General features: G+C 44.1%; 1 protein-coding gene across 1 annotated transcript; it reads left to right on the forward strand.

Moving 5' to 3' along the window:
- The first annotated feature begins 4,109 nt into the window (after nucleotides 1-4,109).
- Nucleotides 4,110-21,301, forward strand: Klf5 (KLF transcription factor 5). Its single transcript, XM_085698259.2, has 4 exons — nucleotides 4,110-4,667; nucleotides 6,835-7,711; nucleotides 8,891-8,950; nucleotides 19,462-21,301. Exons 1-4 carry the CDS (start codon nucleotides 4,431-4,433, stop codon nucleotides 19,638-19,640), a joined length of 1,353 nt encoding a protein of 450 aa, XP_085554385.1. The 5' UTR covers nucleotides 4,110-4,430; the 3' UTR covers nucleotides 19,641-21,301.
- Nucleotides 21,302-24,157: the final 2,856 nt, after the last annotated feature.

Genomic DNA, 24,157 nt, shown 5'->3' on the forward strand with positions numbered 1-24,157 from the left:
TTTTGTCATAGCATCGCCAGCAATTGGCTCATTGTGATGCTGATGAGGTAGCAACCCTGATGTTCTAAAAGATTGTTGGCTGGAAGTGCTCCAGGCCAGAAACTGTCTCTCCACCTTCTCTATCATATTTTGAGTCAGAATTCAAATACCGTCCAGTTGAAGCCGCCATAGGCCTGGCCTATAACTCTGTCTAGGGCATTACCGTTTGTCATTTTTGTCTGCTTAGCATACCAACAAGGTGGAAAATCACTCTCAGTCCCTCCAAAAGGTAAACCTCTAATTTTTTTCCCCCAAAATGTACTAGTGTTTTAAAACGAGGGTGAATAAATTGCACTCTGTCCGTGCACACCAAGAGCCTTGAGAAATGTCATGGAGAATGCATTGAAATCCAAAACGTAAAAATATATGTATTTCTTATAAACAAGAGAGAGGAGACAGTGCACAATCAAGATATTAAATTGTTTTCTTGGGAATATGTCTTTTTAAATTACACAAAAATGAAACCTTTAAAATATTTTAATTACACATCTGTCATCATGAAAGAAACAAAAGAGCGCCTAGTCTCTTTGTCTTTAAAGCTCTTGAATCATAATGATTCACATTTTGTCTAATCTCAGTGGGAACTTCTACTGACTGTATTACTGTCTCGGTAACTTTTTTAAATGTAGTAATGAAAAACTAAAAAGATTAAAGATATGAAGTGTTCTAGAGGATAAAATATCTTCTGTGTTCCCATTGATCCAGATTCTACCAGGGATACACAGTGCATATAAAAGTCACTTTTAATTAAATAGTCTTACACTAGGGCCCTGGGCGCTCACTTCTCAGGAGTTAGTTTTGCTCTTTCTTGTGCCTTTTCTGTGGTCTGGTATCACTTGGTAATTCAACACCGCCTGTACGGAAATGGAATATCCTGTGGATATTCTCCCGGTCACAGTGAGATTTGGGGGACTCCCTGTGATTAATGAACAACTGACTAGCAATGTTTCTGTCGTTGTTGTCGTCGTGTGTTCTCATGAACACTGTGGCACTGTCCTGCAGATCGCTCCTGGCTTCTCCTCGGCTCACTCGGAAGCTGTTTTTATCTCTTTCCTCCTCTGCCTCTTGCACGCCCCCGCCCCCGTAGCTGGATGCCGGCTCAGCCCCCACACATTCAGGCGTATTTATTCCCGTAAAGATAGTGACACTTGGGGTTTATTCTAAGACTCAATCCTCGCTGCCCAGTGACTAAGGAGCTAAGCATTCACGCGGCCCCATCCTTCCCCTCCTAGCTCGCTTGACTACTCCACATTTTTCTTCCTTTCCCTCTGAATCCCCTGTTTTGGCACACTTCAGTTCACACACTGCTGCCAGGCCACTAATTGATTTCTGAAACCTGACATTTGTTTTCTGTTTTCTCCCATCTTCTTTAATGGTACAGGACGACTCAGCAGGGAGGAACGCAAAGACCTAAAAAGTTCAAAGTAATTAAGGATCTGTCCATTCACACTAGCTGGCTGCACGCCAGTGTAGAACTTGGAAAATCGGAAAAATATTTATCGCGTTTTAACCCTTCTTTGGAAGCTGATGGGGCAGGTTGTCAGCAGTCGTGTTTGCCTTGGTTAAACATGTTTTCTATATGCTTAGAACAGCATGGCACACACCTTAGAAAAGGATTACATTCCAATTTCCGTACTATTGCACACGACTAACCTAGTTATTTTCTGTGAGACTGCATAGCTGAAGATTTGAGAGAAACCATAACTTACTTAAAAGAGAAAGCCCTATTTCCTGAATCTTTATGTCAGCAATGAAATTTAAATAAATGCTGCCATATTTGAGCAAAATGTAGATATTCAAGTATTTTTAAAAACAAAACTGCAAACGCATCAGCTATGTGAACCAGGCCAAAGTCAGGTCAGGCTCATATATATGTATGTATGTATATACATGTACATAGGTATACACATATATACATATATATTCTTTTTAAATGTGGGAAAATAAAGAAGTGACAAGGCTATAAAAATATGTTCTTGAGAGCTTGTCAAATAGTTTGTGGGCTATTGTTTTGTTGCAGTGGAAAACCTTGTAAGGGGTAGCATGTTAAAAAGCCAGTGTTTAACTTAGCAGGATTTCTAGTGTAAAAACAAAAATGGGTCTTATTGCACTAAAAAGGCATGGCCCACAGAAACTCTGGTGGGAAAAAAGGAAACGTTTAGATAGGTTTAAAAGCAAATTAAAATAAATATAAATTCCAAGATGTATTGACTTTAAATTGGATTGAACCTAAAGGGAAAAGGGGAAGAAACAATCTATTAAGAGTTATCAAAACCATACTTGGCGGTTTGATCGTATTATGAACATTAAGTAACTGAAAGTCTTCCAAAACATCAACTGTTCTTTTAAAAAGTTAAATCCAACACCAATTCTCTGACCTGCCTCTGAGCTATTTGATCGCATGATTGGGTTTAATAACAGAGAAAATGAGGCCGGATTTTTGAAGATGAAGGCTGACCACATGAGACTGGTCACTTAGAGACACAGGTGCAAGGACACTTATTAAAAAGCACTCTGGTGTCGTGAAAGCAGACACATCACCCGTCCTCTGAACGCGACAACCACAACTATAAAAATGAATCATTACTCACAGGAAGGAAAAGTGAGAAGAGAAATCGAGTTCACAGGATGATTTTATCTTTGCTGAAAAGAAAGCAAGCGGGTGATGCATTCTGTGCCTCTTCATTCACCTGGATTTGGAAAGGAGACGCACACCCCGGTACACTCTTTGAGGTGCGTTTCTTCCCTAAGAGCCTGTTAAGCGGTTCTGCCCTGTGAAGTGGCCAGGGTGTTCTCATAGGTGTGCTGGTATAATATACTGTCAATGTATGTACATATGTAGTCATGGTACAACATTTTTTGTCAAAGTTTATTGTTCCAGCTTCGTAATCAGTCACATAAAGCCATGGACCATCCATTAAGGATTAAAGAAAGTAGTTTCCTTTGGTGATTGCTGGCAAAAATTTAAAAAATTTAAAAAATAAACACTTACCCTTCATTAAAAACCACCTAACCACTGGGTAGTAATGTATTTGGCTGTTATGGTCCTACAGGTTTGGATTTCCAGTTTTCAGAACCCTTGACTATCTGTGAATGTTTGTGGCTTCTTTAGTTCCCGTTTCGTAGGAAAAGGTACCACTGTATTAGGTAGATGGCCTATACTTATCTGAAAATATTAAACTCCGCTTTCCCCTTCTGGAGACTACAGTGCTAGCAAAAATAAGCCAAAGATGTAATGTCTATTTAAATACCCAGTTGAGCTGGCTGTTAGTTCTCAAATTAGATTCCGTGCTCCGGCTAGAATCAACATGGTTTAAATATTAAAAACTTCATAATTCATAAGGCCAACCCCACCTCTTCGGCACGTACGGCGACGGAAGGTAGACATGTCTGTGGAAACTTGTAGCTGCTTAAATACCGTAGGGGGAAATATGCCGAGGTTGGTATGCAAGGATTTGAGAAAATACTTGACATTACAGTTTTTATTCAGGGCATAAGGGATCTGGTAAGGATAGATAGATCCACTTCTGAAAACACAGAAATGAGACCTGTTTTACATTTGTTACCATAGTGCCTCTTGTTTTCCTCTAAACTTCAGTTTGTATACTTAAAAAGACACATTCATCGGACAGGACTGGAAACCTCAGCTCCCCCACCTAACTGCCTTCGGTCTTCAGCTTTCGAGTTTCAGGTCCTTGCACAACACCTAAGACGTGCAATACTTTTTTTCGCCCTAATCCTGGCAGAGAACAGTTCGGAGAGATCTCCCTCCACGTCTCCACCCTGATTTCCCCTCTTCCTAGATTCCGCCCGCTCCTCTCTTTCCCTCCGCCCTGTGCTCCTCCGGCCCAATCTGTCAGAGAAGTTGTGTACAAACTGCGCCGCAGCCCTGCGCGCGAAGCTCCTGGCCCGCGAGGGGTGCGGTCGGCCCGTCGGAGGCGGGACCTCGTGGGACTTGGTTCCCATTGGCTAGATGCTGGCTCTGGGGCCTTACTATTGGCCACGATGCTGCCAGTCGCGTGAGCTGGTCCTGCCTCCCCCGGAGTTGGGTGAAATAGAGGCGGGCGTCAAGTGTCAGTAGTCGCGGGGCAGGTACGCGCGCTCGCAGCTTGCTGGTGGAGCTCGGAGGTGGCGGGAGCGGGTTCCGGGCCGAGCGAGAGAGCTCTGGGGCGGGGCGGGAGAAAGTGGCGGCCGGAGGACCTCGGCGGTGACGCGTGGCCGAGCCCAGGAGTCCCGATCAACGTGCCCGCCTTCGTGAGCCGCTGGCCGCCGGCCCAAGGGTCCCCCGCAGCGGCCCCCGCGCCGAGTCCGCCGTCCCGAGCCAGCCCGGGCGAGGTGGGAATCGCGATCGCCCCGTGCCCCCCGCGCCTGTAGCTCCCCCCTGACCGCCCATGGCCACGCGGGTGCTGACCATGAGCGCCCGCCTGGGACCCGTGCCCCAGCCGCCGGCCACGCAGGACGAACCGGTGTTCGCGCAGCTCAAGCCGGTGCTGGGCGCTGCGAACCCGGCCCGCGACGCGGCGCTCTTCCCCGGAGACGATCTGAAACACGCGCACCACCACCCGCCTGCGCAGCCCGCGCCGCCGCCAGCCGCCGGCCCGCGGTTGCCCTCCGAGGAGCTGGTCCAGGTAAGCAGAGCGGCCGTCCGGCCTCCCTCCCCGGGCTCGGGCGTGTCCCGCCACTGCGAGGCGCGGGCGACAGGGGCCGCTCCAGGCTGGGGCGCGCGGGAGCCGGTGCCCGGGTGGGCAGCCCCGCCCTACGCTCCTAGACGGGGCGCCGCGGAGTGGATGGGGGAGCGGGGCGGGGGCCCACCCGGATCGGCCCAGAGGTGCTCGCGCGCACCTTGTCTGTTTTCTTGCGTGGGAATGGAAGCTTGTGTCCACACTCAATTTGACTTGAATTGTTTCACCTTGACGTTCTCTCCCGCTGGCCCTGGCCTAGGAAGTCCACCTGCCTACGTCCTCTGGGATGAAGTCGAAATGCAGATAGGAGTACTGGGGTTTCATACCCCCGTGGCTCACCTTAGAATGGGTTGTAGGGCCCTGCTGGGAAACTGGAGTTAGAGGATCTGAGGTTGTATTAGAACACAGCTCTTTTTCTTAAAAAGAAACGCGCGCCCCAAAAGGCCAGGGGTGTTTTAGTGTGCGCGTAAATTTCCTCCCGGAGTCGCGTTGAAAGCTGGCAGTTGGCTTTTACACTTGCCCAGCAGCCGAATTAGAGCAAGCGCCTGTTTCTTTCGCCCACGCACGGGAGTCATATAGCCCAGAAAAAACTTCCCGGGACTTTCAGCTAGTCCCAAGGAAAAAAAAAAATTGGAAGCAGACCCACATGCAAACAGCTGGAAGAGCTAAAATCAGAAACCACTAACCGCCGCGGGAGCGCAGTGCACGAAAGGGTTTTAGTTCGGTTTATTTCAAGACGCTTGGTTTAATAGCCTCTTGCTGTATTGTGTATTTGCGCCCAGCGCCTATTTCACGGGGTCTGCCAGTGTCGTCGTGCTTTGAGAGGATAGTGGCATTTGTCAGATGTGACTCACATGGCTTGAGCATGAATCTTTATTTTTAAGTCGTGCATATCCGGGAAATCCCGTCCGTCCTCGTCCATAACCAGATCCTAATAATCTGAGGTCCGAGATGAAATTCTTTTGAAATTTAGAAACAGAAATACCACTCTCGTTCGACGATTGGGGTGCAGTGGTTTATTGTTTGGCGAACTATTTCATTTAGTTGGGCTTTGTTATTTTTTCTAACTTGGTTTTCAATGTCAAGAGAAATTGGGAGAAATTAAGCTTTCGTTCTGTTGGGAGGGAAGAAGAGAGCTGGGAAAAGACCAGGGCGGTGGGTCTGAAGCTGGATTGTGTTCATTCTTAAACAATCAGGGCCTGGGGGGATATTTGGCTCTTTTGCTCTGGCAGTTGTCTCTTAGGAGATAGCAAGAGGGTACAGGATGACTGCGCTTTTTACAGAGGAAGGGGGAATGTAGCATTGGCCCACGGAGAGGACATGATAAATGTTTTGCTGATGACTGTGTTGGCACTCCAGCAGCCTCCCCACCCACGGGTGTCTTAGCACCAGTCTACCAAGGGAGTGATTTTCTCCTTGATAATTAAAGATCTGTTTTAGATAGGGATATGAATAGGAACATTTCATTATTACATTAACCAATTACCGAATCGGCTGGTTAGAACCAACATTTACATCCAATGTTGAAGCTGTAATTGTTTGGTTTTAGTGCCTACGACGGTTTGCTCCAAACATTGAAATTTTTATTAATCAAAAAGTACTGATATGGCCAAAAAAACATTTTATGTTAGACAGACGTGAGATACCTAAGTCTGCCCACATAAAAGCCCTTTGAAATACTATTTTTTAAGATTTGCGAAGGTTTTAGTTTTCAAATAAAGCATGTTAAATGTAACGGCCAAGAACAGAATTGAGGCAGCTTGGCAATACTCTGGTACTGTACTCTGTCTAACTGCAGATTTAGCCTTCTTGGGCTGGGTTGAGACTTGATTGCATCAGAAGGGAATACGGTTTGTCTTTGCCCCCTCTCCCCGCCTCTCTTTCACTTTTGTCTGGGGATGATTTGGGGGAGTGATTTTACTAAAGACATATCATACAGACTTTTGGTTAACCAATAATTACACAATTGACAAAATAAACTCTTCTGTTTATAAGCAACTCTTAGGAGCTGGCCCCCGTATTGGTGTTGGGGAGTTTTTAGTAAGTGCTGTTTATTTATCCTTCCTAAATGAATCGGTGGACTCACTGTGTACTTGCACCTCTTCTTTTGTAGACGAGATGTGAAATGGAGAAGTACCTGACACCTCAGCTTCCCCCAGTTCCAATAATTCCCGAGCATAAGAAATACAGACGAGACAGCGCTTCCGTGGTAGACCAGTTCTTCACCGACAGTGAAGGCTTACCTTACAGTATCAACATGAACGTCTTCCTCCCTGACATCACTCACCTGAGAACTGGCCTCTACAAATCCCAGAGGCCGTGTGTAACGCAGATCAAGACCGAACCTGTTACCATTTTCAGCCACCAGAGTGAGACGACGGCCCCTCCTCCTCCAGCCCCGACCCAGGCCCTCCCTGAGTTCACCAGTATATTCAGCTCCCACCAAACCGCAGCTCCAGAGGTGAACAACATCTTCATCAAACAAGAACTTTCCACCCCAGATCTCCATCTCGCTGTCCCTTCCCAGCAGGGCCACCTGTACCAGCTGTTGAATACACCGGATCTAGACATGCCCAGTTCTACAAACCAGACAGCAGTAATGGACACCCTGAATGTTTCTATGTCAGCCGCCATGGCAGGCCTCAACACACACACTTCTGCAGTCCCGCAGACTACAATGAAGCAGTTCCAGGGCATGCCCCCTTGCACGTACACCATGCCAAGTCAGTTTCTTCCACAGCAGGCCACGTACTTTCCCCCGTCACCACCAAGCTCAGAGCCTGGGAGTCCTGATAGACAAGCCGAGATGCTCCAGAACTTAACCCCTCCTCCATCCTATGCTGCTACGATTGCTTCTAAACTGGCAATTCACAATCCGAATTTACCTGCCACTCTGCCAGTGAATTCACCGAGCATCCAACCCGTCAGATACAACAGGAGGAGTAACCCTGATCTGGAGAAAAGACGTATCCACTACTGCGATTACCCCGGTATGTGGTCTGTGTGCGTGCAGCATTGCCTGTGTTTTATGTTGGGTGTGCTCAAGTCAAGTGCTTTCTTGTACGCACACATATGTTCGCACCGTTTTGAACCTTAGGCATGAAGATATATAGCAACGATGTATTTGACAGTTAGAAATAAATCACCTAGTTTCTCTTAGTATTCTAGTCCTGCATTTTATGCTGGTGTGTACTTGGGACTATTACTTAGGTAATAGTCTATTGCTTGTCTTATGTATTTATGTCTTATGTAGTCAAGAGATGGCTCATGCCTTTAATCCCAACAGTGAGGCTGAGGCAGGAAGATTGCACATTCGGACTAGCCTGGGCTACATAGCAAGCTCCTGGCTCTTAAATAACAATTTCTATAAATTTTTTGTTTTAATGATTAGAGCATTCTAGGGAATAAGTTAGTTTGGATTTCTTTCTCTTTAGTAGTAAATAAAACTTGGGTTTCATTTAGTCTAAGAAATTGTGTCATTCAATTCTAAAAAGTCTCCTGGAGATTGAGTCGGGTGAGAGTCAATAGCGTGGTAAGGAAGGTCAGGGTGTGGGTGCCTCTTAGCAGGTACAAGGCAGCTCGCAGGACAGATTGGAGTAAGAGTTGTTCCATTAGTGTGTACACATTCTTGAATGAGATACGTGACCCAAAATATAATTTGACAGTAATAAATATATGTCCAAGTTGCTGGTGTAAGCGAGTTTATGATTAATATAAGACATAATTTACTGACTATGGTGCGTGATATGGCGTGACATGCTAAATGAACAAAAAAGCAAAGTAGGAGTGTGGAGAGTTATAGTCATCTTGAATAATGACTTACACGGTCAGCGCCTTATCCACTAAGTTAAAGATAGATATACTGGGACAACTCAAGTCCCTGAAGCTTGTGTTAGAGGAAAAAAGCACAGATTTTCCATTTGTTCTTGACTGGATTGCCCATGTTCAATGCTCCCAAAGTGATACATAGGTCGGATCACCTCCCTCTACCTTCTAATAAGATCATGGAGGAGGGCGCCTTGAATTGCTTCACTGAAGCCTCCAGTGTTGTGTCTAACACAAGAGAGTTCATCTTTAAAGCCAGATTTTAAACACGGACTCATCAGATGTAAAGGTTTCACAAGGCCCTGGAAATGACAAGCTGCTCTTCCTCTGTTCCTTTATTTTAGGTTGCACTAAAGTTTATACAAAGTCGTCTCATTTGAAAGCTCACCTGCGGACTCACACGGGTAGGTAATTTTCTTGTTAATTCTGTGAGTTGTGGAAATAGCCTAAGTGGCATTCATCCTTTTAAAAGCCAACACGTGTTTGATCTCTTCTTTCTGTCGGCTTTTTTTTTTTTTTTTAATGGCCTACCTTTTCACCAAGGGCTTGGCTCAAAATTCAGTTCCCCAAGAAAGCCTGGTTCCAGGCAAGCCGAGGTTCCCTCAGTGAGACCTTACCCTGTCACCTCCTGGAGAATTAATGACCCCCAGAACGTAAACAACAGTGTTTACTAATGGATTTTAAAACTTTAATGGCAATGCGTATTTCTGTCTTGAAAGAAGGAAAAATTCTTGGTAAATCATCTTGCTTTAATAAAGCCCTTTTCAGCTAAAAGAAACTTTTCCACTTAGCATGTTAAGCGCTAGTGCTTAACACCGATGGCTTCAAATATTTGTGTTTGGCGTATTTGCTGTGCCTGAAACACAGGCCTGAAATCTGCAGGGTATAAAGTAGGGTGGTCAGAGTGAAGGGTGATAGTTTAGACGTTCCTCCACACCCAACCTCAGCCCTTGCTGGGTTGAGAGTCCTCGTCTTAGTCAGTCTTGCGTTTCATCCTCAGATGAAGCATGCTTTTGAGTTTAGTCTCTAATTTTATAATGATTTGTTTTGTTAAATTCACAGCAGCCCTTTGTAGCAGCTATTAATTTTGAAGCCTCATATCAAAAACACGTTTAACATGAAATTTGGTAGCGTGCTTTATTAAAGGGCTCCACATACCCATAATATTTTCAAGTGTCTGGATAATGTTACTATTGTAATTTTCTTCAAAAAAAAAAAAAGAGCCCTAAAGGAAGAAAACAGATAAAAGTGGCTGCAGTTTTTCCTCAGACACAGCCTCCTTACCTGAAGTTCAAAGAAGAAGTTCGCTAATAAAAGCAGTGACCTAGCAAAATGTATTATTCCATCATTGCTATGGAAACCCAAGTATTCAACAGTTCCTTTGAATGGGTGGTTGGATTAGTGTGAGGACTTGAATCTCCCTGGGCTAGATGTTACTATGGAAATTGAGTTTTGATAAATGAAGTAGTTATCTGTAACTGCTGCATTAAAAAGTAAAAGCCTTGAAATACAGGTCAGTGCCGAACTGGAGCCCTGAGAGAGGGCGGTTGCAGACGTTAGTGCTCCGTATCTGAATGCTAAACACTTCTTGAAACCCAAATGGTACTGTCGACAATGTGCTAGATACCAGGCCTTTCCCAGAAAAGGTGGCTCCCGGGTTTATCTGTGATAGGAATGGATTGTTTTGGCCTGAGGTTATTTTGTTTGCGGGTAATCGCAAACAGAATAATCCAGCATATGATAAGAAAGTCTAATCTTAAATTTCCAAAATACAGTTGATGCCTGCCAGAAGATTCCATGTAGAAATAGAAAAAGAAAAGAAAGGAAAAAAACCTAAAATATCTGATTTCCAGACTGCAGTTGTATTAGGGAAACACTGAGCTTTTGGTCAAGGGGAAATAGAACTAGCTTAGAAACATTTGAGCTATTGAGTTCTCTCTCTCTCTCTCTCTCTCTCTCTCTCTCTCCCCCCCCCCCCTTTCTCCTCTTGGTCTCTCATCAGAAGTCCTTGAAACAGGAGATAAGGAGGAGGGAATGTATTTTCGAGATTAAAGTCCCGTAATAAAAGAAGTGTGCAATTGCACATAACGAAGTAATCAACTGCTTATTGGAGGGATGTCGTCAGGCCATATCTAAATAGCCTTTCCACCCCTGTTGGGGTTTACTGCTCTGAATGCTTGTACCTGGTATCCTGGAACTTGACCTGCTGGCAGAGAAATTTAATAGTGGGTAGTCTGAACAATGCCTGTACTAATAAAAAAGCAAACTGAGACAGAGGATCTAGGCCTAGTTAGGGTCCCATGCGGGAACTTTTTCACTTGACGATGAATACCGTGGCCTTAAACGTCTAATAAGTAAGACCATGTAATGTTGTTTAATAAAGTTTTGTTTGATAGTCTTTCAAATGCCTTGGGGAGGGTTTGTAACAGACTCGCTCATCTGGCTAAACCCGTTCTTAGGTAATCACAGGGCATTGAGGCTTTCTCCTCATTTCTAGTTTCTAGACAATGCCTCTTAAAATTACCTGTTCGTCTCCTCCCTTCCTCTGCTCCTGCCCAGTGAGCGCTCAGGCAGCCAGCAGACACTGGTATGCTGTTTTGTTCCTTTTCCTTCTAATGCCCAGGCAGAGGAAACAGTTTTGGCTTTTTTTTTTTTTTTCTGAATAGAATCTCCGATTTAGGAGTTTGTCTTTTCTCTCTGTCCCATTTCCTCCCACTTGGAAAACTTGTTAGGGGACTTTGAAAACTATATGGCAGTGTCGCATATTTGACAAAAGATGCTTTTCTAATGGTTGCTGGCAGAACGAAGCACCCTGGCATTTCTGTGGAAAGTAATTGGAGTTGCTTTTTAAATGTCAAGTTACCATATGTCTCAGCTGATTTAAGCCACTCAATGACTTTCCCCCAATGCGCTGTTTAATGACTTATTTCTGGGATTCCAGGTAGTGACTCTTTAACTTGGGTTACAGAGTGAATCTAACCAAATACCCTGACACACAGCGCAGCTGTTCTTCCTAAACCCGGGCAACAGTAAAATGCCAGTCTGCGTTTGGAGTCCCAGGTATCATAGAGTTCAAGGTTTCTAAGTTCGAGGACTTGGATGTCTTTAGGGAGAAACTCGCGTTCAAGAACTGAAAGCTCTACTTACTGTGTATGGTTGGACAAGATCCGAGACGTAACTATCTATGTTTATCCGTACGTAGGACGGCACGCTTGTGGGCTCATAAGCATCCTTTATGTGGGTAAATGGGTGCTTGTGAATGGTATCTGTGATACGTGTGCACACATTATTATGCGTCTGTTTAGAAATAGTTAGGGCTGCTTCTAGGCAACAAGGTTAGTAAGCGCTCTATTCCCAAATCAAAATATTTGTATTTTGAATAGCATTTAAAAGAACATTTCATTGAAATTCTTAGGCCTTGTGATGTTGACAAGGGAGAGACACAGTGCCATTGTCTTTACCTGACCACCTTTCAAAGAACGCCTAGCCTAATTCTGTGCTCATAAGCCACCAAGATAGAGAAACTGTCTTCTGTAAACGGCTTAGTTTCTATGTTCGTATGCTCAATACTGGTTTTAAAGAGAACTTTCTGCATTCTAGGCTGTCCCAGAATTCCATTAGGAAGACAGTAGAATTCCACTGTTCGGCCTTGACTTTCTACAACAGGGCATATATAGAATTAGCAGCTGTATTAACCACCTGGGAGCAGCATGCACGCAGCGGCCGAGCTCAGCTTGGCAGGCCAGGGGTTGGAAAAGAAAAGGGGCAATTAGAAATTTCCACAACCAACGTAGAAACAAGAGCAAGAGCACAGGGGACTCTTGAGTACTGTATCCAAGATCTCCTGATGGAGATCACTGTAACCTGTCCCTCAGTATAACAGGGCAAGTCCCCACCTCGTCCCTTAACCTGCTGTGGAAACCAGGTTATCTAGTGACATTGATTTGTAAGATGTTTTCACATGTCCTCCTCCCCCCTCTCCACACACACAGGGTTTCTCTGTGTATCTCTGACTGTCCTGAGACTCACTCTGTAGACCAGGCTTCCACGTGTGCTTTTAAAAGTACATAATTTTGGTTTCTGCTTTAGTTTCTAAGTTTGACGTGAGGACTGAGGGTCCCCCGTCTTTGCTGGGAACTTAATTTCCACAGGCTGTATCAGACACAGTCTTGATACTGTGGCATCCGAGATGTTTTTAGGACAGGCATTTTTCCCTCCGCTGAAGAAGAACTCTATACTGCTCGGTGGGAAGGGGTTGAAAGGCTGTAAACAAGGACCAGGAAGGATTCATTTCGGGCCACAATGGATGCTGGAGGTCATACCGTTTGAATCTAGACGAGATGGACATTAGCTGGATTCCTAACCTGTTGTGTCAGGATACATTTGCATGAGGGAAATATTTTGTACATATAGTATCTAGTGATTTTCATGTATTTAAAAACAGCACATTGGAAAGCTTCACAGTTCAGCGTTTGGCGATAGGCGTTAGTATTTCAGTGTTTGGTTCACTTGGAGCTTTGAAATTTATTTTTATATTGACTTTACAGCCTTTTTTTTTTTTTAAGTAGTGGCTTACAAGATTGTTGGTTCAGACCCCAGGAAAGGTACTTCTGAGCATGAAAGCTTAGAAACAATTTCTTTTTAATGACTCACTGAGAAGACCAAACTTCCCTTCAGGGACAAGTTCTTTCATCTGAAAAACATTTACATAGGAAATTGATCAAACATTGTTTCGGGATGATACAGCTTATCAAAGGTTAAGAAGTATAATTTAATTCAGCAGACATTTTTCACTGGTTTTCTAAAGAATCCAAAGAATTAATCTCATTTTACCCCTTTAGTTTTTAACCTAGTGGGAGGAGAGTTCCTACGTAGATGAAATACAGTTGTTGAAATTGAGAGAGAGGCAGTCAGCCGCGTGAGGGCTGGAGGAACGCAGAGAACAGTATTTAAAAATATATATTTTAATTACCCAGGAATTTTCCTTTGCCAGGTATTTTTAGTTCTACCTGATGGCCCACATCTTTTCTGGTGAAAGATTAGAAACAAAAGTCATGTCCTACTTGAGGGGAAATGACTCTCGTCTGCTTGGGTGGTTAATATTCGTGGATACCTAACTAGTCTGACTAAGGGCAAGGAACTGCTTTAGAAGCACAAAGTGGCTAGTTTTTTGTTTGTTTGTTTTGCCTAAAAACATCTATGAAGGCGGGCTGCTGGCCAGGGGAGCTAGCTGAAGAACTGGGTGCACGAAAGGACGACAACCTTTCTCTGACATTTTAGGCGTTTTTGTTTGAAGTTAGTTTGGGACCTTATTTAAAACAAAAATAAAACCAAACCAATCCAGAGAGGAATCTTTTTATCGGGAGTTTTGAGAACTGGTGCTTGTTGAGGCTGAGAAATAGTCTAGTATAGGGCCCACTCTGCCTGTCCCTCAGTCCCCACAGCAAGGTCACGCTCCATTCTCTGCTCTAGCAGATGAGTGCACTCTGGTCCCTGAATAACGCCCCTTGGTGCTTGTGACCAGCATTGTGGCGTTTCAGAATTACGGGGGCTGTTCCAGTTCTATAATCGGAAATTTGTTTACAGAGACTATCTATCCTGTGAACCTCCAGGATAAGGGAGCATCCCGAAGATGCTCGAAGAAGAGTTCTCACCTGAATATAGTTGATGACCCCTGTGGTCCCGAACCTCACACCAGCTTTCTTACTGCCCTCGTCTTCATTATGGAAAATAACTGCTCAGACTTGGGCGAATGGTTTTCAGAGAGGCAGTAGCGGAAGAGTGCAAAACAAAGAGGTAGTCAGGAATACAGCATACAGCCCACCGCTAACACTAGCACGTACCAAGTCCCAGTTAAAAGCCTGCTTATATGGTGAGGGTACAGAATGCCATGGACACTCATGGTCGTTCAGGTTTTCTAGGGGAGGGAACATAGAGAGGGAGATGGATGTAGAAGGATGTTGTGTTGAGGAATCCTGCCATCAGGAGGGTTCCATGATGTCCTTCATGCCAGTTTCTTCACGTGGGCCATTGCTGACCTCCAGAAAGGGTTAGCTCTGAAAGTGAATCTTTCTCTGTTGAAGGGTAGGAGACTGCTACAAACCCTAATAAGATCTTTTCCTGGAAAAGTACTGGCAGGGTTGTCTGTAGTCAATAAAGTCAATGAGCCCAAATCCCTATCGCTTCTCTTAGATCTGTAAATACTCTTTTCTGTGATTCCTTCAATGGTTTCTGTTTTCCCCTTTTGCTTATTAGAAGCAATTCTGGTGTGGAGTCTGTTTCAGAAGTGAATACCCACAAGTCTATGGTAGGGAGGGCGGTTATTGTTAGGGACCTAATTATCTATCATGCTAGGCAATGGTGCAGGTGGTGTCCTCTTAGCGTTGGTTTCGGTTCTGGTAGTTTGGGGCTTTTATCTTTATTATATTGATTAGACTGACTTTTCAACATTGACAAGGAAACATATATAAATTTACTGTAATAACTTAGAGCTACCTCATTTCCTTTGTTACAACAGTCTTCATAGAACTTTCTAGTAAAGGACCTTGGTATGTGACTATTGAATCTGTTCAACAGAGTAGAGAAACTATTGTAGGTTCAGAAGTCTTTGGTTTCCCTAGTCTTGGTTGTCCTGGAACTCAGGCTGGCCTTGAACCCACAGAGATCCGTCTGCCTCTGCCCCTCGGGTGCTGGGATTAAAGGCGTGCACTAGCACTGCCTGGAGAGAAATCATCTTTAAAATCTGTTCCTCAGAGAAAACTGTTTCTTACGGAGGATGTTTCTGAATGGTTGTCGAGAACAGTGGACTTGAGCCCGGTGGAAGAAACCTCATTAGGGTCACATCTGGAGCTGAAACAGCCTTCCGGGTCTCCTAGAAGATGAGGCTCTGTCTAGCTACAGAGTACCCAGCGCCTCACACAGTCTAAGCTTTAAGGGGCTCTGAGTCCATTAGCTATCCCATTCTCATGAGAGACTAGAATCTGAGTAAATTTGAACACGTGTGTATTCATTTCTTGAATCGTTGAAAGGGTGTAACCGTGTTTGCTAATGGAGACTTAAGTGGGACATTAAAAAAAGTGCAGGCCAGGGCTCTTAATGTGGAGCCCATTGGTCAGCTTCTAACTTCTGGAGTTGCTTGGAGAGTTCAAGGAGAGAATTTCCTAGCTCTAGCGCAGACTTCTGGAGGCCCCACGAAGCCTTGCCTCTTCCGGGTAGGTGTTTTTGCTAAGGTTTAGACAGTATGCTAATAGCTTTATCAGCATGGGGCATGTGTGTGTTTAACTTGGACATATTTTTCAGAGGTTAGGGATTCTTCAGCCATCCCTTCTGGCTCTCAGGCAGGGAAGAAAGTGCACACTGGGAGATGAAGCAGAAGGGTTTCCACACCACATAGCCTTGCCGCTGTTTTTGCTTTGCCTTTCTGCAGTTTGACGCTAGCAGCCAAGGGCTTAAAAACACAGCGGATGCTGAAAGAGCTTAACTAAGTATTTCAAATCGGTGGTATTGGAAAGAGATTCTTTAGAAATCCAATTACTTTTGAAAGCTCTATCCTGTTGAAATATAACTTGGAGGAAGTCAGTTTGCTTTCCCAGAAGCACTGGCCGTAGTGTTTCTGGCTGAGGAAGAAAGGCTCAAGTCTGCTCCCAGGCCAGAAATGGGGTACCGGCTTCCTCTACGATGTTTTACTTGAGCAGTGTTGACACTTGAACAAATCCCATAGAAACTGCCCCAAGTGGGGGATAGTTGTCCTTGCTTTTATAGTAAGCCTTGGCCCTGGTAACTGCCCTTCCAGACACTGGTGGTATTCTTGGCTGAATAGGCTATAGATGCCCATAAATTGAGAGCAAAACCCCAAATGTTTTAGGAACTTTAATGGCTACTGTGTGTCAACCAATCAGTAAAGTCAACTTTACAAAATATTGGTGCAGTTTATTGCTTTGCAGCCAGTAAAAACAGTGAACAAAAAGAGTCCAGTGTCCCCTGCTTCTCAAGTAAACTCTGAAAACTTAGTTCTCTGTGTGTAATTATTAAATTCAAAAGGCTTCAATGATCCTTCTTAAACTGGGACTCCTGAGGAAGGTTTTTTTTTTTCGCCTTGATTTAAACATGAGAATTAGATCTCCCCCCCCCCCCGAATACCAGGGAAGCCATGCTTGTTACTGTAATTTATTTTCACTCCACATTTCTGTGTGAAATTCTTCTGTTTGATTCACATCTCTGAGCCCGATAGTTACAGTTACCACGAGTGTTGAGTTCTCTCTGTGAATCCAGCATTGTGCGAGAGTGTAAAGGGAAGAGAAATGACTTTTCTGTTTAAAAGCCCGAGTGTTAGTGTAACTTTCTTGACCAAGTGTACTGTGAGGGAGCAAAGTGCACAGTTTCAAATTCACCCAGCCCAAAGATGCGTACGTGCGTGTGTGCGTGCGCACGCGCACACGTGCACCTGTGTTGGAGGAGAAATCTAGAATGGAGATGTGTGTTTGACTTGATAGCTTTCAAAGAGCCTGTATGTAGTTTAGACTAGTTTCAAACTCATAATTCCCCTGCCTCAGTCTCCCCAGTACTGGGGTTACAGGAATTTACCACCAGGCCTGGCTGAGATGGGCATTTAAAAAAAAAACTGGAATGGTAGGAACCAAACAGAGTCAGTTGTAAGTATGCCTTCCATCAGAGGCAGAGGATGGGGGAGCAGAGGAAGGCTAAGGTGAATATCCTCTAAGTAAAGGTGCGGTGCTTGGGACCAGGTTCATGCCATCCATTCTGGCCTTTGCTTCTTTGTCCCTCGAGACTTTAGGGTCAGAATAGCGATTGGGACAGTGAAGGGTGCCTTGGCCACGTGCCGTGGAAGCTGCAGAGTGTGGACGTGACGTTCAGCTGAGCAGCTTCTGGAAGATGGATATCGCTAAGTTAGACAAGGGCCGTGGAGGTGCTGGCAGAACTACTCCCAAGTTTCTTCCCTTTCAGCCCAAGCTGGCCTTTATTAGCAGTCTTTCTGCCTCATGTCTACCAGACGAAAAAAAAAAACCTTTTAGAAGAAGTTGGGGGGGGGAATTATCCATGAAAAACGCCAGCAAAACAAATAATAAATGAAGTCAGCCTTGACCAGGTTTAGTGTTCAAAGGCTTGGAATTTGGGAGTTTGCATAGGAAGATACTTTACCTTAAGTGGGATCAATTCTAAAATGGTGAATTCAAATTGTATTATAAATGTTAAGTAATTTTGGAAGATAAGTGGCTGGTAAATTTGGGAGAACATGAGGAATCATACAAGCTGTACAGTGGAATTACCTCAAATGTCAGCTCACACTGTTAGATGCAAATGACTGGGAAAAAAGAAAACTGAAATTGGGCCAGGTTTTTAGGTGTCGACCCAGCTCCCCGAGGCCTGGCCTTTTCGTCTTAGTTGTTGTATTCCACAAGTTTTTGTGGCCTGAACAATTGCCAAATTGTTCCTGGAATAAATTTTGGGTGAAGGTTGAGACAGGGTCTTCCTATATATAGCTCGGGTTGTCCTGGAACTCACTATGTAGACTAGGCTGGCCTGGAACTTACCTGCCTCTGCCTTCCAAGTGCTGGGATTAAAGGTGTGTGCCACCTTGCAGAACAAATTTTGATAACCTTAGTGAAACAGCACTTGACACATAAGTTCAATAAACATGTGTCCCAGTAAATGCTAGGGTGTAGACAAGGGCTCAGTAGTCTGGCCCTTCCTTGCCTGCCATTCTGAAGGATACAAGTTCAAGTCTCAGCACTCAAAACAACAACAACAAACCTAAATGGTCTGACCCACCGGGTGATGGTGATGCACCCCTTTAACCCCAGGACTAGGGACGCAGAGGCAGGGGAATTTCTGAGTTTGAGGCCAGCTTGGTCTAAAGAACAAGTTCCAGGACAGCCAAGGCTGCATAGAGAAAACACACACACACACACACACACACACACACACAGAGAGAGAGAGAGAGAGAGAGAGAGAGAGAGAGAGAGAGAGAGAAGGTCTGACTACTTACCAGTGCGAATTTATCAGTACCAGATTCTGATTTGCTTAAAGAATTTATTGAATACCAAATGGAAAAATGTTTCGATGAAGCAATGAAATTTTAAAAGCTTTTCTGGCTTGTTTTGCTTCAGTCTGCACAAAGCATGTGCCAAGGTGTGTGCTAATGTGGACATAAAGACAGCCGACTGAGGAGATCACTCACTCCTGTAGTCCAAGCACTTGGGAAGTGGAGGCGGAAGCTTCAGGAGCTGAAGGTTATTCCCACCTAAGTAGTTGGAAACCTATGAGAAACTTCTAATAAAGACACACAGCCTGTGGGTCCCCGGCTCTATGCCGAACACCTAGGAGCAGGGTTAGGCCAAACAGTGGCACATGAGCTTCGTGGTGAAGGCTTGGTCTGAGCAACCGGCGCCCTCACTGGCATACGTCATTATTTTTGCTTGATCACAGAGAGCCTTTCTTTGTAAGATGACATCATCCAAAGGCACACGCTCACTTTAAGAGTGTATTGGTTAGCTACAGAGCAACCCTGTCTCGGGAAACTGAAAAAAAAAAAAAAAAGTTGGTTTAGGGTTACCCCAAATAGGGACACTGATTTATTTTGCATTTGCCTAAAATTTCCATTCTTCAGCCTCCCCTTCTCCTCCATCTCAGTAATGTGTTGCTACCTGGTTTGACACTTGCTGGCCTTGAGTGCTGCAAAGGGCGAGGTGGCCCATGCCCAGCTGATCCTCCAGCTTTTGAAAGACATAGATTGTCCTTTTCTTGAGGATTACAGGTGGCATCCACTATGGAAGGACTCGAGGCTGCTCTGAGGGGCAGCGCCCTTTAGTTAGCTCTCAGGGGCGTTCAGAGCGTGGCGCGGGCTTTGCACTCCGTCTTGCTGCAGACCCTCACCTACCCTGTCTCTTCCTTGCAGGTGAGAAGCCCTACAAGTGCACCTGGGAGGGCTGCGACTGGAGGTTTGCGCGGTCGGACGAGCTGACCCGCCACTACCGGAAGCACACGGGTGCCAAGCCGTTCCAGTGCGGGGTGTGCAACCGCAGCTTCTCCCGCTCCGACCACCTGGCGCTGCACATGAAGCGACACCAGAACTGAGCACTGCGCCGACCGCCCGACGCCTCGCAGTCCGCTCTGCCACCCTTGAAACCGCAGACCTAACTTCATATATAAAAAAAAAAAAAAGGAAAAGAAAAGAAAAAAAAAAGAACTGGAAATGTATATTTTGTATATTTGAGGCCACAGGGAATACATTGTATTCATACCAAAGTGTTTGGTTATTTTGAGAACCTGGAAGCTTGCTGTCATGCTCACTGCTGGCTTTATTCCAGCAGACTTCATCTCCAGACAGGCAGCCACATCTCAGCATGGGGAACCGGTGGGGGCGCACGGGGTGCGTATGCTGTTTCTATGCAGACTGCACACGCTATCATTGGTGACATTGTTTAGTATAAACAAACCAGTTGACACGCACCCGGACAGATTGTCAAGATTTTACTTGACATGGACTTGTTTTTTTGTTTTTTGTTTTTTGTTTTTGTTTTTTTCTCTTGAAGATTAGATTATTTCCATAGCGGAGGTACACAGTGTACCTGGCAATTCACAAATAGCCATTGAACAAATGTGTTTTGTTTTTGTTTTGTTTTGTTTTTATATGAGTTGCCTATATTTGCTATTCAAAATTTTGTAAATATGCAAATCAGCTTTATAGGTTTATTACAAGTTTTTAAGGATTGTTTGGGGGGGTCATACTTCTTTTGAAAATAACTATGAATACACGTAAAGGTAGAATTTGTGGTTAAGATACCTCTCAAAAAAAAAAGTTACCAAATCCATTGCTTTGGGGAGGGAATAATCATTCGAATGAGTAAAATGCAAATTTCACTCTCTGATTGAAACAAGATTGTTTATTTTAAATATGAAAGATTTTTTTATGTGAATTTAAACTGAAGAGCTTAAAGATAGTTAGAATACACAGACATTAAAGTTCTTACCATAACTTAAACAGTATCATTGAAGTGGGTGAGGACTGGTGTGGCTGTCACACGTGTCCTTGTTGACCCTCGGGCTCTGTTTGCACTCGTGAAAGCATTGACTCTCTGGTGCAGTTCCTGCTGACTGGGATGTTTGCTCCTGCAGTACTGTTGGTTAAGTGACAATTTATGTGGATTTTTGCATGTAATATCCAGTGAGACACAGTAATTTTTATTGAAATTACAGTGCTGTGTAGTTAACCTGTTAATACTGACTCGGTGTCTGCCTTGAATATCAGTGATGTGTTGAAAGCTTACCAATATGCAATCTCTAGGAATGTGACGTTGATGCTGTTAACCAAAGGGCAGAAATCATAAGCAAAATGCCAAAAGCGGTCTTAATTGAAATTTTAATTCTTGTTTTTAAAATATTGTTTATCATTATTTATTTTGTGGTAATATAGTAAGTTTTTTTAGAAAACAATTTTCATAACTTGATAAATTATAGTTTTGTTTGTTAGAAAAGTTGCTTCAACGTGTAAATAGGTGAGAAACGGTGTAAATAGTTTTGTAAGAGGCTTCAAGATGTTTATACGTGGACACACCTACATCAAAAGCGTAAATCGGCTGCTGTTTTGCTTCTTTGTCCCTTATTTTTGTATTGTGGTCATTTCCTATGCAAATACCGGAGCAAACAGCTGTATAGTTGTAGAATTTTTTGAGAGAATGAGATGTTTATATATTAACGACAATTTTTTTTTTGGAAAATAAAAAGTGCCTAAAAGATTTCTGTGGGGCCTTCTTTACCTTCCATAGCAGATAATAAGCATTATAATCCTGAAAAGACTTAGAGAAAGCCCAGAAGACCTGTTTTGCACATCAGGCACTGGCCTGGAATTCCAGTCTCTCAGGGCTGAATTCAAGGACATAGGTCCTGTCTGCAAAGGAAAAATGAAACTCTTTGGATCACACCGCCTTTAAGATGGAGCAGGAGTTACTTAGGAATTGAAGTTCAGACTGGGTGTGTATCTTGGTTGATAGAGTGGATTGCCTAGCAAATGTGCCCAAAACCCTGGGTTCCAGCCACAGCCCTGCGTCAACCAGGCAATGAAGGTGCACTCACACGTCTCAGCTCTGGAGACAGGAGGATCTGAAGTTCAAAGTTACCCTTTGCCACAAAGTTCACAGCTCTCCGGAGCTACATGAGGTCCTGTATGAAAGCAAACAAAACTATGCAAGGTGAAGTAATTTATTTCTGAGCGCCTCCCACACACTGGACCCTCAGCCTTGCCAATTGGAGATGCTAACTGAAGCTCATGTTACTTTGAAAGACTATTATCAGAAGTAAATAGAAATTGGATTTTTTTTTTTTTTTTGAGATGGTGCCTGTCTGTAGTCCTGGTTTTAGTGGAGCTCACTGTTGGGATTAAAGATGTGCACCACCATACCCAACCAGGAACCAGGAATGGATTTTTAACTTGTAATTTTTTTTTTCTCCAGGGCTGGGGCTCCAACCCACAGCATGGTGCATATCTGTGGGTGTTGATAGTTGGGTGCCAGTCATTGCTCTAACAGACTAAACTTATTCAGCAGCAGCAGTGAAGTGTTGATGCCTAATGTGAGCACTTGGGACTTCTTAGAGAAACGAACTGTAGGCCTGGCACAGAAAATAGCCAGGTGGGTCTATAGAGTTTTGTAACGCAGGGTCTCAATGGAAGAAAACTCTCCAGTGCAGGGCTGTGTCAGAGTAGCAACCTGGCTGTGCAATTCAGTTGTAATGCGCAAGAGTAAGCTCCCCATGTCCAGGCCTAGACCTAGTAGACAAAAGAATATGCAGAATAATTCATTGCGTAGTTACTCCATCTTTAAGAAGGGAACCCAGCGTACTCAAATGTAGTTTGCAAGACTGGCTTTCTCCTGTGAGGAAAGCAGGGCAGGGGATGTCTACAAGTGTAGAAATCTGTTGACACTACCTGGGTCAGGGACCAAGTTCTACACCAGCAGTGATAAGTCATGCTGGCAGTGTGTGCCCGTCGTGACCTGATAAAAATAAAACTTGCCCCTGTTGTCTTAGAACATATATGTCCTGTGTCATGAGAGGCAACAGGCCGCACCTATAAAACACTATCGGGGCCAGGAAGACACTCTGAAGCGATGGGTAAGGCCTGATAACCCAAAGCAATGATGGAGTGAAGACTGAGGGAACTGGGCATGCTTGCCAGGTATCAGACTCAAAAAATGAGGTGGAGGAAGGAAAGACAGGCCAAGGAAACTCACAAAATCTCCAGTGTGCCAGTGTTAGTTCATCCACTGTGATAATTGTATCAATTAATGTATACTTTTTATTGTTTGTGTTCCTAATGTATACTTCTAATAATAAGGCAAAATGGGGGTAGGATTGGAAGAATTTTATTAGCATTTATAAATCTTTTGTCTGTTGAGACAAGGACTCACTGTATAGTTCTTGGCTGTCCTGGGACTCACTTTGTAGACCAGGCTGGCCTCAAACACACAGAGATCTGCCTGCCTCTGCCTCCCAATGCTGGAATTAGAGGCCTGTGACAACTATGCTTGAAGTATAAGGTGCTGGATCAAACTCAGGTCTTTGACTGTCAGGGGAAGCAATGGAGCAACTTTGATACATCCCCCAGCCCTGGCCACCCGCTTCTGGGAATAAGGACATGGGTATTTAGTTGAAATTTATAATTGTATAAATTAGCCACCACCTTACATCTCTGAACCTCGTTCTTGATTTGGTTCCCAGAGCTCGTTGGTATTGATGTTCCTAGCACTGTAATACAACTTGACCCTACGTGACAAAACAAGCCATTTCCGCTTCTTCCTCTCACTTCAATGTTCCTCTCTCCTCTGCATAGGCTGCTCTCCAGCAGGTCTTAAACCACACTGACTGACCCTTCCCCTCGTGCTAGCTACCTGCTTGAATTCTTGTCCGCCATTCTTGGCTACAGTCCTGTTGTATTTAGAGACATGCGACACTTTAGTATTTTGAGTCATTGTTCCAACTTTGATTGGTAGTCTTTTGTGTATGTTTCTCACCTTCATATTTTCAATTTTTAAGATAATTTTTCTATTTTTAGTGTGTTGGAGTGCATGCATGTCAGTGTGAGAATGTCAGATCTTGGAGCTACAGACAGTTGTGAGCTGCCATGTGGGTGCTGGGAATCAAACTTGGGTCCTCTAGGAGAACAGCTAGCTCTCTTAATTGCTGAGCCATCTCAACAGAACCCCCAGATTTTTAATTTTTTGTGAGACCGTTACCAATTCATTGGAAGAATTTACCTATTGTATTACTTCTCTTACTGGTTAGTAAAAGGCATCTTAAGAGATAACTACATTTCAGTGCTGTGTGAATTGGCTTAAACCACTGCAGTAATTGAATAAATCTGCTGCTGGTCAGCTTTCCTCTTTGTGCTGTGTTGTTGATACAGCCTTTGGTGCTGGACTTTTGATAAGGTAGATGGATGTGAATCTAGGGTTATAATGCTAGCAATCCTGCTAATTTTTAAGCTTTATTAGTCTTCAAGGGAAATATAATTTGCAAAAGATAATTTGCCCAATGTGTTTTCAAAACTACAAGGAATTTCATTGCTGGCCACTGTTGGGTCCACTAAATGATTGGGT

The sequence above is a fragment of the Myodes glareolus genome, chromosome 12 (assembly GCF_982192425.1).
Source record: "Myodes glareolus chromosome 12, mMyoGla1.1, whole genome shotgun sequence".
Taxonomy (NCBI): Eukaryota; Metazoa; Chordata; class Mammalia; order Rodentia; family Cricetidae; genus Myodes; species Myodes glareolus.

What these genes read in the sequence shown, in the direction of transcription:
- Klf5 (XM_085698259.2), top strand. Translation starts at nt 4,431, where the DNA reads ATGGCCACGCGGGTGCTGACCATGAGCGCCCGCCTGGGACCCGTGCCC. An exon ending in CCACTACTGCGATTACCCCG is followed by an intron (nt 7,712 to 8,890) that starts GTATGTGGTCTG and finishes CCTTTATTTTAG; the next exon opens with GTTGCACTAAAGTTTATACA. An exon ending in TCACCTGCGGACTCACACGG is followed by an intron (nt 8,951 to 19,461) that starts GTAGGTAATTTT and finishes TCTTCCTTGCAG; the next exon opens with GTGAGAAGCCCTACAAGTGC.